Below are 14,909 nucleotides of genomic sequence, written 5' to 3' on the forward strand. Positions count from 1 at the left end.
ATGGTTCACCAGCACGTTCCCTCCTTCCCAGTACAACATGGTGGATCTGTTGGCCAAGGACCGTTGTATCCTCAGGGGCCGGATCGGGGAGCTGCACCCTGTGCTCAGGGGCAAGGCAGGTACGGCTTGGACAGGCCTGGGGAGGGGTTCCCCACGGCTGCGAGGGGGACAGTCGGGTGGGCAGGTTGTCCGTGGGGTGCATGGTTTTCCCCCACCCACGTCCCCCCTAGTCCCTCCACCCGGGCTCCCTCTTGCTGCCCCCATGCCCGCCCCGTCCTGGGCTGGCAGAGCTGCCCCGGGGCTGTGGGGGGCCCAACCCCTGCCCCTCACCCCCAGAGCCCAGCCCCGGGAAGCCCAGGCCAGCGCCCCACAAGCCCAAAGAGCCAAAGCCGGCAGAGCCCAAAGCAGATGGGGCCAATGGCCACCACCCCCCGGCACCGGGGCCACCACGGGACCGATTCAGCAGCCGGTCAGCCAGACTGCGACACGTGCTCTTCAAAATGTGATTTATCACTATTTATTTAATAAAAACACCCTTCAACCTGTCTTTTGTTGCCTTTTTGTACCTTTTTTTGGGGCCACGAACAGCGGGCACAGGGACGGGGGGGGCATCACCTTGAAAAATCACAGCCCCCAGTTCTGCTCCCCCCGGCCCTGGAGAGGAGCAGCCGGAGGGAGGACGGGGTGAGGGGGGGTCGGGGGGGTGGGCAAGAACCCGGAATTAAAAAAGATTAAATCAAGAACAAAGTAAGCAGGAAAAACACAAAGCAGAAGGGAAATCCAGTGTTCTCTAAAAACCTGAAGTTTATTCAGTACAATTCAGTGAAAGCAACATTCACTGGAAAACACAATCAATACATGAAAAAGTTTGAAGGACGAGGAGCAGTGAGAACAGAAAGAAAAAGTAAAAAAAAACACAACCCAAATTCAGCCAAATTGGTCACCTGGGACGGCAGAGGGGAAGCACGGGGCGACCTGGGCCAAGGGCTAATGAGTTTTGTTTTTCTTGAGAAGGGAGAGGTTTTCCCAGATTTTAATTTATCCCTTGAGCCCAGAGTAGCTCCTGGGCCGGCTCCACAGGGGCAGAGGAGCCGCAGCCCCCGCTGGGGAGGAGGAGCCGCCCGGGGAAGGGGCAGAGGGAACGGGAAAGGGGGCGCGGGTCCCAGCGCCCCGGGAATGTTCGCCCAGCGACCGGCCCGGCCCCGCGCCGGCACCGGGGGCAAATCCCATGAAGGGAAAGACAAGAAAGCGCCATCAGGTGAAGAGCTATTTCCTTAAAAGCCACAACAATCTACGCGGAGCCAAACGCCTCAGCGGCAACGGCCGCCTCTGCTGGCACTGGCGGGGGGAAAGAGAGGGAAAAGATCTGCTTTTGGCTGGAATCTCTTCGCTTTCCAGCGTTTAATTTACCGTTTGCACGTCCCCGTTTGACATTCTTCTTGTCTGCTCGGCTCCTCGCCGTGGCCGCCTGCAGAGACCTCATTTCAGCCCTTCCAGCCCGCGCAGGGGGACAAACTCCGCCGGGGCACGAGGCCTGCGGTCCCGCAAACGCAGCTCCCCATCCCGCCGACAAACAACAGGCAAAGGCACCAAGAGCCACGGGAACCGGCGCCGCGTCCTGCTGGAGCAGAAGCTCCCCTTGCCTTCCCGATCCCAACAGTCGAGGCAGCGGGACTCCGGGAAGGAGCCTTCCCGGTGCTGGTGAGGGGGTGACACGGGGATGGAGCTGCCAGGATTAGACCCGGAAAGCCCCGGCTCATCCCGTGGGGACCCCAGGATCTTTTCAAGAGCCATCCTCAGCCCCGCGGCGGGCGATGCCGCCGGCCCAAGGGCGAGAGCCGAGCTCCCGGCCCGGCCGGGGAGCACCGAGGGGACAGGACGCCTGTCACCGGTTTCTAGAGCATCCCCACGCTCCGGCCAACGGCATCTCCTGCCCGGGGCGCTGAGAAAAGCCCCGGGTTTGGATTAAATAATTTAAGCAGGTGGAAGGGAGAGCCCCAGCTGAAATCTGCGGGTCTCTAGTTTAAAAAAGGGTCGGTAACACTTCTGGGGTGAAATCACCGACGTCCACACATTCAGGTGAAATCCAAAGCTTCGAGACAGAAACGAGAGCCGACGCGTGTGACACGGAATGAACACGGAGAGGTCTCGGCGGTGAGCGCACAGAGCGTGTGTGGGGCCGGGCCGGGCGTCCCCTGGCCCCGGGGACAAGGGAACAGCTCGTCAGAGGGGGGTGCGAGGAGCCGGGGGGGTCCCTCCGTCGCACGGGCAGCGGCGGCAGCAGCGAGAATCGCCTTTTCTCCACCCGAACGGAAAACCGCACCGCTCGGAAAGACAACGCACACGAGTAAAAGAAGAGCCCACAAGAATTTCCCCGTGAATATAAAAGGCAAAACTATACAAAAATAGAGAAAATCGACCGCGCTCTGATGTGTATAAAAACAAACCAACAAAAAGCCCAAGGCCCCCAAAAGGCAACACAGACTCACTCGGGAGACGGACCCCGACGGCGGCGGTTTCGGCGCAAACCAACAGCCAGGACTCAGCGCTTTGAGGCCAGACCTGCCCTGGAAGGGACGTTTCCAGTCCCTCGAGGGCAGGTTTTCCCCAATACCTCGGCGAGACAACCTGCTGGTCCTGACTTTTAGGACTTATTGCTGGTTCGGGAGCCCTTTCCCAGCAAAAGCCGCAGCTCCCACCCCCCGGTTTGAGTCCCTCGGGTCAGGCGGTGTCTGACCAGGGGCCGATCCAGCCCAAGAGCAGCAGCTCTGTCCCTGTTCCTCCCGGGACAGACGGGTATTTCAGGAAGAGCCGCACGTTCGGCAGCGACACCCAATCTCTCCAGGGCAGGGACAATTTACTGCCTGGGCCGGCCCATTGAAAATTCTGTATTTCTTTGGGATAACGGGGCGGGACGCGCCAAGAATCCAGCAAATTGGCTCCAAACACGCCTTCAGAAAACTCATTTTACATCCAGAGAGATCTGCTTCGTTTAGTCCACGTCAAATTAAGAGGAGGAAGCTTTGGTATCGAGTCAGATTCCCAAGCCTGCCCTGGATCGCTCTCACCCTTCCGAGGCCAGGGGCTGTTCGCACCGAGCCTTCCCGTGACGTCCCTGCAACCAAAGGAATTATTCCTGGGGACACGCGTTTCCAACCGGACATTCGTCTCGGCACCGAGAGGCTTCCACCCCCCCCCCCGAGGCTTTGGCAAAGGCTGCCCCACGGCCAAACAAAACGCCCCCCAAGACCCGCCAGACGCCTTTGGCGACGCGAGAAAACAAAAGAGTGACTAAAAAGCCACGGCGGGGCTGCTGCCCAGGCCAAGCGGTGACAACGGCTCCGCTCTCGCCCGCGGCGTTTGCCGTGGGGTGTGTTTTGCGAGTGGGCGAGACGTGCGGTGCCGAGACCTGACCCTCTCCTCAGCCCCAGCAAGAGGGCAGCCGGGGCCGACCAGGCAGGGCTCGTTAGCAGAGGCTCAGGCGCCGGGCTAACGAGGGGAGGCTGCGCTCACAACCTCGCAGCCGAGGGGACCTTTCGCCGGCCGCCCGCCCGCCCCTCTCCATCTCCGGGGGACGCGGAGCAGCGTCAGGAGACGGGTCTGTCCCACAAAACCCTCTCCGCTGGCACGGAGGGAAAACACGTGGCACCTCGGGTTCCTGCGGTAACTCCCCGCGGCAGGACCGGGAGGAAAATACTGACAACTCAAGGTTTAAGCCCAGGGACACACAGACGGGTCTACTCGAGCCTCGGCAGGCCGGAGGAAGAAGCTGGGAAGCCTAATTTAGGCTGCGTTCCGTCCCGTATTCCAATTAACAGAATACTTTCCTCCTATGGATTTACGCAATAAAAACAACTGCGCAATAATTTAAAAAAACCCACCAAACCAACAAAACTTCCTTTTGAAGAAAGCAACAGCATCTGCAACGTCACAGCCACGGGCACGACGCAAACTGAGCTTGTTCCAAAGACCTCGTGCCCGCGGCCCGGGAGAGGCGAGGAGCGAGGGACAAAGCACGGGAAAGATTTCGGCCGGGAATCACGCACCGGGAGGACGGAGCACGACAAAGAAGGGACCCGCGCTTTGCTCCTGGAAGGGACACCGGCGACAGCACATCTCCCCGAGAGCGGCGCCTTGGAGCAAATTAAAACTACGCCTGGAATACGTTGTCAGCACGCACACAAAAGCTCCCGCTTTCCTTCGGGGCAAGGGAAAAAGGAAAATAATAAATTAAAAAGTTACTGCGACATTCCCCTTCCAGCCGAGCGGCCTCCCGTCCGCGCTCTGGAAATAGCCGGTGGCCTTCCTCCCGGGCTCCCCAAACGGAGACCCAGATGGACGACATTCAAAGTGAGTCTGAACCAAAAACATTCCACCGAGAAGAGGAAGAAAAAGCCCCGTTTCTCCCCAAAGTCTCCCCAAGGCTCGCTCCCCCAGCTCCCACCCTGCGGGAACCCCCAAACCTGCCCAGCTCCAAACGGGGCCCTTCCCAGCGATTCCTCCAGCAGCTGCCAGCGGCGCCGGGGGGCCGTTCCCGCGCTCGGCGCCGGAAAACCAGGACGTGCCTCACCTCAACCTACGGATCCCGGCGGCGGCTGCGAACCCGCCCCGGCATCCGCAGGGACGTCAGCCCGGCTCTACATTCGGGTCCCTCACAAATCGCTGGCTAATGCCCACCGTCCCCCTCCCTGCCCTCCGCAGCCCCCATCACGCCCGCCCTATTCGCCCTGGGTGACGCTCCCGGCCGCGCCGTGACAGCCGAGGGGCAGCGCGTGGCCGGGGCTGGCCCTGCCCTTCAGGGGCTCCCCGCAGCGCTCCGGGCTCCCTCCGGCGCGGGCGCTGCCCGGGGGATGCTGAGGGATGCCCTGGGCGATGCCCACGGGTTTGCACGGGGCGCCCTTCTCCGGGGAGCAGGCGAAACGGAAGCCGGGGGGCAGCTCGGGCTCCGCTGCTCCCAGGGGGAACAAGCCGGGCGGCTTCTTGCCGCCGGCTTCTCCGTGGGGCTGGCAGGGACCGGCCGCCTCCCGGGGCCGCCCGCCCTCGCCCCGCAGAGGCAAATGGCAGGGCCGGAGCGGGCGCCGGCTGGGCTCCGGCTCCCGGGGCCGCCCGGACGCGGGATCCCCGGCCACGCCGCGGGAAAGGGACAACGGCCCAGGGGACGCAGGGGGCTCCGGTGGCTCCCAGGCCCTCTCCGTGGCGGCGGCCGGAGCGAAGCCCCAGTGCTTCATCCCCCCGGCCGCTGCCTCGGCCTCGGGCTGGAGGGGCCGCGAGCCCGGCCGGCTCGAGCCGCCGTCGGGAGCCGCCAGCTCGCCCTCCTCCTCGCTCCTGCTCCTCCTCGCGCCCCCCGAGTCCCTTCTGCCACCCTCCCGCGGCCACCGCGGCCGGCCCGGCTGGGGGCCACCGCCCCGGGCCACCGGCGAGCGGGCCAGCTCCGACTCCAGGCTCTCAGTGTCCAGCGAGCGGCTCCTGCGGCCCACGGAGAGCGGGGCCGGCATGGAGGGGCTCGGCCCGTGGAGGCGCAGGCGGCGGGGCAGGCTGGCAACGCCCCACTCGCCGCTCGGGAAGGAGCCCGCCGGGGACCCCGGGGACAGCCTCTCCTCGCAGTCGGCCAGCGACTCCTTCCGCCCGTAGCCCTCCTCAAAGGCCTCGGCGATGTCCTCGCCCCCGTTCAGCTCGGGGTGCCGCTCGCACTCCCCTTCTCCCTCCCGCTCCACGTCCACGATGTCGAAGGTGACCATGGTGGGGAGGGCGGGGAGGTTCTGGGTGAAGGACGAGCCCGAGCCGGAGCTCCCCAGGCTTTCCGAGAGGCTGGAGAAGAGGGTCCCGCTGCTGGCGAACTCCACCAGCGCCTGCGAGAAGCTCACGGCCTGCTCGGGCTCGGGCTCGCTGCCCACCGGGGGCTCGCCGCTGCCGCTCTCCGCTCCGCCGCCGCGCTCCGGCTCCGGGAGCCCGTAGCCGGGGAACGGCCCTGCTCTGCCCGGGGCTGCGCCGCCCTGCGCGGAGCCCCCGCACGGCCCACCCTCCGCGTCCGAGTCCAGCCCCGCGTTGCTCTTCCCGGGCGGAATAAGGCAACCGCCCTGGGCTTTCCGGCTGCCGTAACAGTTCTCTGGGCACGGAGTCCCCGGAAAATCCCTCCGCTCCGGAGTCTCAGCTCTGGCCCCCGACAGCCCACCCGTCACACCCCTCTTCGGGCCGGGCGAGCCCACCGGCTGGCTACCGAGGCCACTCGCGCTCTTGCCGCCGGAGCCGGCCGCTCTGCTTTTGCATCCGAGGCAGGGCTGTTCCCGCGGACGCTTCTCCTCGCTGGGAACGTCGCGGCGCTTCGGGAGCGGTTCCCTCTGCAGCTCCCAGTAGAGCAGCTCTTTCTGAATGGCCGCCAGCCGCTCTTCTTCCGTTTCCATCAGCCCCCGCTTCTCACCCAGCACCTGGACCAGGCTCCTCTCCGCAGGGAGGCAGAAGTCCAAGAAGTAGCTGAAGATGCCCGGGCGGGAGACTTTGCTCTCAAACAGGGATTCCTCCCCGAGAGAGGGACTCAGCAGCGCGTCAAACTCATAAAGCGCGTCCCCGCTGTAGCTGTCTCGCGGAAGACGCTCCTTCTTCAGCTCCCCCAGCCCCTCCCCGCCTTCGTCCTCCGGCCCCGGCGTGGTGGAGTCGTAATAGCCCTCGTCGCTGTTCGGGGCGGACTCTTGCCGCTCGCTCTGGGGCGTCAGGAGGTCAACGCCGTCCAGCGCGTCCCCCGCGTAGGGGTGGCCGTCCGCCTCCTGCGAGGCGTGCGTCTCCAAACTGCTGCTCGACACCTGGGCTCCGTAGCCCCCGTCCCCGTCGCCCTCCCAGATCTGGGGGAGGAACTCCTCCGCCTCCTCCGGCACGGCCATCTCCTCCCCACCGCCCTGGTAGGTCACCAGGCAGGAGCTCCGCTTCGCGGCGTCCCTGCTGCGCTCCACAGAGATGCTGCTCTCCGCCATGTCGGGCTCCGCGATGTCGTCCCCGCACCCTGTCAGGGAGTCGAAGCTCTTCAGGGAGGTGACGTCCCCCAGGATGAGGCTCAGCAGGTCCCCGGAGCGCAGGCAGGGAGGGTCAGTGTCCACCAAGTCCGGATGAAAGGCCAGCAGCAGGTTCTCGGGGTCAAACTCCGCGCAGGCAACAGCCTCGGCCTCTGACTTCGTGTCCACGACGTCCCTCTCCCCCGGCGCCGCCGCCGCCGCGTCACCTTCAGAGCTGCCGTCACCGGCCGCGGGACGGCCGGCCCGGGCAGCCTCACCGCAGCCGGTGCCCGTGGCCGCTGAGCTGTCACCCCCCGAGTCCCCCGGGGCGGGCACGGCAGCAGGGACGGGTCCCGGTCCCCTTCCCCGCGCAGCCCCTCGGCTCTCCGCTCCCGCACCAGCGGCTTTGCCGGCCTCCTCCGCATCCCCGCTCCACTCGGGGAGCTCTGCCGGCTCGCTCTCGGCAGCCTTGCTCTTCCGGTGACGCCGGATGCTGTTCAGAAACCCCTTCAGCCCCTTCTTGGCTCTGGGCAAGGAGGACTTCTCGCCGCCGGGCTTCTTCTCGCAGCCCTCCGCCCCCCCGGGGGGAGAGCCGTCCCGCCGGCCCGAATCAAGCCTGGCGCCGGCGGCTACGGCCGAGGGAGCGCTTTGGGAGCTCGGCAAAGGGCAGGGGTGCGAGTCCCCGCTCCCCTCCCAGGGGTTTTCCGGCGGCGCCCCGTCGCCCTGGTCGCAGGCAGCCCCGCTGAGCCCCTCGTGGGTCCGGCATTTACCGAGGCCCTTCTTAGAGGCCGCTTTCCCCTGCCCTTTGCTCCAGCCCCCAAAGAAACTGGGCAGCGTGCAGATGCTCCTCTTCCCCCCAAACAGTCTCAAAGCCGTTTTCTTCAGCTTCCCGGGGGGCGGCTGAGGCTGCGGCGGCTCCGCGGCCGCCCCGGAGCCATCGCCCCCCTCGGGCAGCCGGTCCCCGCTCTCCTCCCGCCGCCGGTCGCTTCCCTCCCGCTGCCCGCAGGCCACCGACTGCCCCCCGCCGCGGGCAGGCTCCTCCGGGCAGCCCCTCTCCATGGCGGCCGGGCCCTTCGGCTGCATCAACTGGGAACGACGACTTTGGGGGCGCAGTCCTCTCCCGGCCGCGGAGAGCGGAGCATCCTGGCGGCTGAGCTAAAGCAAAGGGAAAGGGGAGAGAGGTGAGGACACGGCGGCCTTTGCGCCCACTGACGGGGCTCGGGGACCGGACGCCCTCGAGCGGGGAAACCCCAGGCTTGCTCCGGGGGGACAGGCACCGGCACCCCCCAAACCCCGCTGCCGCCCCCGGACCCAGCGCCGAGCCGCAGGGAGCCTTTGGACGGAGCCAAGCCGGGACGCAGCCCGTGCAGCCGGCACGTGTCCGGGGAGAAAGCCCTTTCCCAGACCCGTTTGGATTTGTCAGTAGGAGATTTCACTCGGGCCTAAAACCGTCTGGGCAGCGAGGAGAAGGGCATTAAACCCCCCCGCCGTGACCCGCCCCCAGCAGATCACCCCAGAAGCAGGGCGGGGGGCGTTACGTCTGACCCCGCACTGATGGCGGGCAGAGGAGAACCCAAACGACGACGGTTCTTCCCCAGAGCTGAGGCTGGAGAAAGCAAACGCCACAAACCCCGCGGGGCGCTGCCGAGCTGCCGTGCCCGAGGCCGGGCTCTCGCTGCCCGCGGCCCGGGGAAGGTTTCCGCAGCGGGGAGCCGGAGACCCCCCCCCGGCAAAACGCACCCGGCCACGGGCTCCGGCCCCTGCGGCCCCGCACCGGCCCCGCCACCGGAGATGACTCTTCTCCTCCGGTTGCCCCGTCCCCGATGGGGACCCCCCTCCCAGACCTCGGGAGCCCGGGGGGTACCGGGCCGGGGGGGGGCCGGGGAGACCGGCCGGGAAGAGCCCGTCCCGCTCCCGGTGCCCACGGAGCCCTGAGAGCCGGGGGGGGCGGAACGGAGACGCGGTGGCAAAACCCGACGGGAGAAGGGTCTCCCTCCGGATCGCGGCCGGCTCGGACGGGGCTCGGAGCGAGCCGCTCCGGTGCGGGGGGGGTGTCCCTGCCCAGGGCAGGGGGGGCACCGGGCGGCCTTTAAGGCCGTTTCCCACCCGAACCGGCCCGGGATCCCCCCGGGGACCAACGGACGCTGCCGCGACCACACGGGGGTTCAGCCACGCTCCAAAAATAAAGCCACCGCGGGCACCCCCCCGCCGATAAATCACGACAAAGGGGGGTTTTCACAAAGCAAACCCCGCACAATGAGGCAGGGCCGCCGCTCCCCCGCCCGGCCCCGGGGCCGAGGGCACGATTCGCTCCGCCGGGGGCCGAGGGCGGCGGGGCCGGGCCCGGGGCCGGGGCGGGCGGGCCGGGGCCGGGGCCGGGGCCCGGGGGAGAGGGGGCCCAGCGGCGCCGTGCGGAGCGCCCCCGGCCGGGGCCGGCGTCGGCCGGCGGAGCCCGTCCCTCCCGCCGACCCCCCCCCCCCGCCGGGCGCCCCGAGCCCCGGGACGCGGCGCCGGCCATGGCGGAGGCGGCCCCCGCCGCAGCCCGCGCCCGGAGCGGCCTCCCCCGCCGCGCCCCGTCCCCGCCCGCGCCCCCCGTCCCCGCTCCCCCCGCACTCACCGGCTGCGCGGGGCGGGGGGCGGCGGGTGTGGCGTGGCGCGGCCCGGGCCACCAGGGCCAGCCCAGCCCGGGGCGAGTGGCCGCCGGGGCAGCGGGTCCGCCCGGCGCGCCGAGGGGCGGGGCCTGAGCCGCAGGGGGCGTGGCCTCCATCGGGGGCGGAGCCTCGTGTGGGCTCGGCGGCGGTGGGGGCGTGGTCTCGTGTGGGCTCGTCGGCGGTGGGGGCGTGGTCTCGTGTGGGCTCGTCGGCGGTGGGGGCGTGGTCTCGTGTGGGCTCGTCGGCGGTGGGGGCGTGGTCTCGAGTGGGCTCGTCGCAGAAGGGGCGTGGCCTAGTGTGGCCTCGCCGACTGAGGGGGTGTGGCCTCATTTGGGGGCGGAGCCTCGTATGGGCTGGTCGGCGGGGGGGGCGTGGCCAAGGGCCTCGGGGCGGGAGAGGGAGGGGCCGCGGCGGGGCCGCGGTGACGGAGGGGGCGCGGCGGCTTTGACGTCAGCCGGGGGGGGGGAGTGACGCGGGAGCGGCGGGTGCGAGAGGCGGTGTGACGCGGGGACACACGGCCACGGCCACGGCGTCGGTGGTGCCCTCCGCAGCCTGGGGACGGGCAGGGAGAAGGGGGGCAGCTGAGGCCACCTCTGGGAAGAAGCAGAGCGGGGCCGTCGCGGGGGAGAGGCCACCAGCCCCGCGCTCCTCCGGGGGGAGAAGCCCCTCCTCATCCCTTAGTGTGATTTCGGGAGGAAAAAAGAAAAAAGAGGGGCAGGGGAAGGGGCCGGGGGCGGGCGGTGACCGGTGCCATCGAGGAGCCCCGGTGATCTCCCCGCAGAGGTCTGGAGGGTCCTTAATCAACTGGGAGGAATGAAAGGCGGGGCTGGGTCAGCGCTGCCGGGGGCTCTCCCCTCCCGAGGATGGAGACCTCATCCAGAAAGGAAGAACAACAACAACAACAAAAAGGCTGTTGAGAGGCTGGGCAGGGGCGAGGGTTGTGTCCCTGGTGGTACTGCACGGTTCCAGGGTCATGAGCTCAAATCTCAGCTTCACATTCTCCCTCTGGAGCCGAGGTCCCGTCTAACCGCGTTGCGGCCCCCCGGCCTGTTATTCCAAGCATCCTTCCCGCATCCTACACGCTTCTTACTTTAAAATACATCCCCCAAAGCACTGGGGTTACCTTCCCGCAGCCCATTTTTGAGGTCTGAGACTGCTAAAGCTGCAACGGCGTTTTCCCCCGGGGCAATGGCAAAGCCCGGTGTGCCGGGTGGGGGTCCCCGGCAGGGACTGGGCTTATCTGGGGGGCTGCTGGCAACGCTGACGGGTGCAGGTGTTTAATACCACGTTGTCGGTGGTACCTGGGGCGTATTCCCCTTGGCTTCACCCACAGTGAGTAACAGCTCCGCTGGCAGAGCGATGGGTACAGGCTCCGGGTACCAGAGGGGATGCTGGAAGCCACCGGGGCATGGATCAGCAGAGGGATGCTGTGGGAGATAGATTTCACCTTGTCCTTGTGTTATTTTCTCCTTCTCCCACTGCTTTCCAGCTGGGACACGGGGCAGGAGAAGCGTTAGACCGTGGTAGAGGAGCGTTGCTTGGTGAGGACGGCGTGATCGGCGCTTGGGATGGCCCATCCCCCCAGGGATGCTTCAAACCTTCAGCTTTAATTGCCTACTAGTAAATACAAATCGACTCTGCACTGCAAACAAGGCCCTACTGAAAAAACACCCTGGAAGTAAGTCAGTTGTCATCATGCAAATGTATTTCACACTTTGAAGTGATTCTTTTTTTTTTTTTTTGCCCTTTTTTCTCCAAAGTAATTTTAAAAGCCCTGACACAACAACATCGCTCCACGAAGGAAGACACGGGCATCTGTGACACTTAGAGGCTTCCTCATGACTCTCGTTTCCCAGAGGTTGGAGCAAAATGGGTCTTTCTGGGGATGAACACGGCTCACGGCTCTGATGTAGCCTCAGCTGAGGATACGAATTAAAAAAAAAAACCCAACAAAAAGATTGTGAACTTTACCTTGGCAGAGGAAGGGGTGGGAATGGTAGGGCAGCTGGGGGGCTCCAGGGCTTTGAGCTTGGGGACACAGCTCAGCAATGACGTGGGTGCTGGGAGGGACCGGTTGTTGGGATAATTAGCAGCCAGCTCATTAATCAGTGCAGTTGACAGGTATTTGTGGTCATGTAGCCCTTCTGATTCCAAGTCTCCAACTGGCTCTTATGTCCCTCCAGGGATCACGAGGCCAAGGTTTAGCAACGTCCATGGTTCCTCTTCTCTGTGAGTCTCTGCCGGCTGGCATGAGCATTCCCTTCCCCTGTCTGATCCTCTGGCATCCCGCTGGGATAATCCCTGTCCTTAACTCCCGTCTGGGCTAAGCAGCGGGCGGCAGCAGCAGCAGCAGCCGCAGCAGCAACTCAATTGCTTTCTATTTAAATCCCCTTCCCTGTTTTGCCACCAGTCTGCACTGGAGACGGGCCCTGCCAAGCGAGGGATCCGAAAATGAGACACCAAACCCACCGGTGCTCCGTGCATCTTGTGGCTTTTGTTTTTTTTCTAAAATGTGGGAAAAAGTCGGGTTGTTTTTACTTACTTTCTATTGATGCCTCTTTTAGGTTACCCTCATTTTGCGTTTTCAGGCTTTACTTGAGCTCCCATAAATAAGAAAAATGGGGGGACAAGCTGTGGGTGGGCCAGAGGGACGCAGTGCTGGTTTGCCGTGGGCAGAAGGGCCACGGCGCAGGGCTGTCATCTTCTTCCCTGGCAAGGGGCTGCGGATGCCCCCAGGAAGCCTGAAGCAGCTCCTTGCAGCAGCCCACCAGTGATACAGCGATGCTCTGCATCCCTCTGCCCTAAAGGGGAGCAGTGGGGTGGCCTTTGTGTCACCTGCAGCTCGGTGACAGCGCCTGGCTCCATCTTCTGCTCCACCTAAGGTCTTGCAGCTGGCTTGCTGTCATTCCTGGGACAGCTGATTTAATTTCTTCCCTATGCCCATGGCTTTTCTCCCCATCCAGCTCTAGCAAGGGTTTACCGTATCCCATCCCATCCTGCATGACATTACGGGGCCGTGAGCCAGCAGTCCCCAGCCGGTGGCTCCCGCTGGGTCAGCACAGCTGGGGACAGTCCCGGGGTGCCTGTCCTGGGTAAAGAGCGATGCCCTGGAATTGCCACAGCAACCGGGTTTGGGGGTGTCTGGTGTCGCTGCCGGGGCTCTGGGTCCCTCCCATGGCTCAGCCCCAAGGTCCTGCTGCTATCTCCAGGGTGGCCACTGTCCCCAGATGCCACTCGCTAGTGGGGGCTCCATGCTGGAGGTTTAGTTTTAATCTGTTTTTTTAGTACAATGCTGAGATCTGTTTTATGCTAGAGGGATTTGGGGAAAGAAAAAGAGAAAAAGAGAGTTATTTTCTTTCTGACTGAGCTGTCAGTGAAGGCATTTTTTGGAGGGATGGTGGGTATTTTTGTTGGGTTTTATTTGTCTGTCAGAAAGGAGAAGAAGGGAAGGGGGAGTTAAGCCAAAAGCTGCTGAATGGGTGTCCCAGCTGCTTTGAGCATGGAAAATATCACTGCAGCAGCAAGACCAGCCTCCGGTCCTCTTGCTTCCCGAAAACCATCCGCTGGAGCTGGCCAGGCTTTTCCCTAGCAGGCAAATCCTCCTGACTGGGGGTGGACATGGGATTCGGAGCACCCAGTGCATGGGAAGGAGCCGGAGAGTGGGTGGGAGAGCTCAGCTTTTGGGAATACGCTTTCGAGGGTCTGCAAGTGATGAGGACCATCCCCTGCCCTCCCTCAGCGCCTTTTTTAACCAAATGACCCGCTCTTTGCAGGAATCGAGCCTGTCCGTGTGGATTTTTAGACCAGTTTTGATGCTGGGCTGACCTCTAAGGGAGAGCTCAGTTATTGCAATTATTTGGGTTGGAGCGATGCTGAGCCAGGTCTCCCCCAAAAAGCCCCAAAGGCAGCCCGGGGGCTTGGGGCGCTTTCTGGGGACACAGCAGGGGGAAATGTGGAGATGAGCTGGAGCTTCGTGCTTCCGTGGGTCTGGCCTCCCTCGGTCCTTTGAGCCTTTAGCATCAGCACATCCGAGTTCTAACCCCACGGCGAGGCACACGGTGCCCTATAAAATACTACAGCCAGGCTCCATTGCGCTGGAAGGACACAAACCTGGATGCCCACCTCTGCCTGAGTCTACTCCACCCCACCTGGGCTTCCTTATGGGTTTCTCCATTTTTCCCTATTTTTTTCCCCCCTATTTTTCCAGCGAGTGAGCAGACGAGAGCTGAGGGGTGGTTGAGCAGCGAGATGTCTGGTTTAGATCATGAGCACTGCTGTCTTGGGGACGCGGTGGTGATCGTGCTCCACACACATGGGATGAACGTGCCAGTGCCACGCGCTGATGATGGAAAGCTGTTGTCATCTCAAAGCCACGCACAGCGGCATTTTCACTGTCCCTCATCAAAGCCATAAAAAAGTAGGAGAAAAAAACCAAACCCAAAGGCCCTGGGAGCTTCTCGGCTGTTTATATCTTGCTTTGAAAGAGGGCTGGTGAGGGGACTGGGGACTTCAGAGGGGTTTGGTGGCTTCGGTGCCACCCGAATGTGCAGGACATCTGTGTGTGAGGTGGGGACAGGCGCTGGGAGCAGCAGAGGGGGGTGGCCCCGGGTGCCACAGCTTCATGGCTTTGTGGCTGAGCAGGACCTGGGTGGGCAAAGCCACCGCCGCAGCATGCTTGGGCACCAGAGGGCATCAGGGACCCGCTCAGCCCAGTGCCACCAGTGAGACCAGTCGGTTCTGCCCCAGGGACTGGGCAGGCGGCAGTTTTTGGTCATCCCCTTTGGTTGGGGAGCCTGAAAATGTGTCCTATTTTAAAAAGCCAGCTTCACGTCAGCGAGACGTACACACTATTATTATTTTAGCTATCTGTCCCGTATAACAGCTGGTTTATAATTTTTTTTTCCTTCTTCTGAGTTTTACAAAGGTTCAAGCAGAGCCTTTTACGTGCTGTACTTGGTGGAGCTGGTGGCATCACCCACCGGCGAGAGCGCAAGGTCTGAGGATGCAGGATGCCATCCCGCTCTGCTCCAACCCTCCGGTCCGGGTACCGCAGGCCACTGCTCTGTGACCTGCCTCCCCGGCCACACTTTGGGAGGGTAGGCATGAAAAAGGGCTTCCTGGAGACCATAAGGAGAAGCCTGAAGGATCACGTTATATTATAAAGCCAGTTATCGCCTCGTTTTGCTTACCAGGAGCTTCCAGTGCCAAGCAGCCGGATTTCCTCCCTCTCCTCATCCTTCTTCCTAGGAGGTGTTTTTGGCCAAGGGACCGACGA

The 14,909-nt window shown here is 64.0% G+C and overlaps 1 protein-coding gene across 1 annotated transcript; it reads right to left on the bottom strand.

Annotated features, from left to right (window-relative positions):
* Window positions 1–4,718: 4,718 nt before the first annotated feature.
* On the bottom strand, window positions 4,719–8,066 carry LOC141464986 (APC membrane recruitment protein 1-like). The gene has a single exon (XM_074148162.1). The coding sequence runs from the start codon at window positions 8,064–8,066 to the stop codon at window positions 4,719–4,721; it is 3,348 nt and encodes a 1,115-aa protein (XP_074004263.1).
* Between the last annotated feature and the right edge of the window lie 6,843 nt (window positions 8,067–14,909).

This window comes from Numenius arquata, chromosome 5 (assembly GCF_964106895.1).
Source record: "Numenius arquata chromosome 5, bNumArq3.hap1.1, whole genome shotgun sequence".
In the NCBI taxonomy this organism is placed as follows: Eukaryota; Metazoa; Chordata; class Aves; order Charadriiformes; family Scolopacidae; genus Numenius; species Numenius arquata.

Coding starts and splice junctions, on each gene's coding strand:
- LOC141464986 (XM_074148162.1), bottom strand. CDS start 8,066: ATGCAGCCGAAGGGCCCGGCCGCCATGGAGAGGGGCTGCCCGGAGGAG.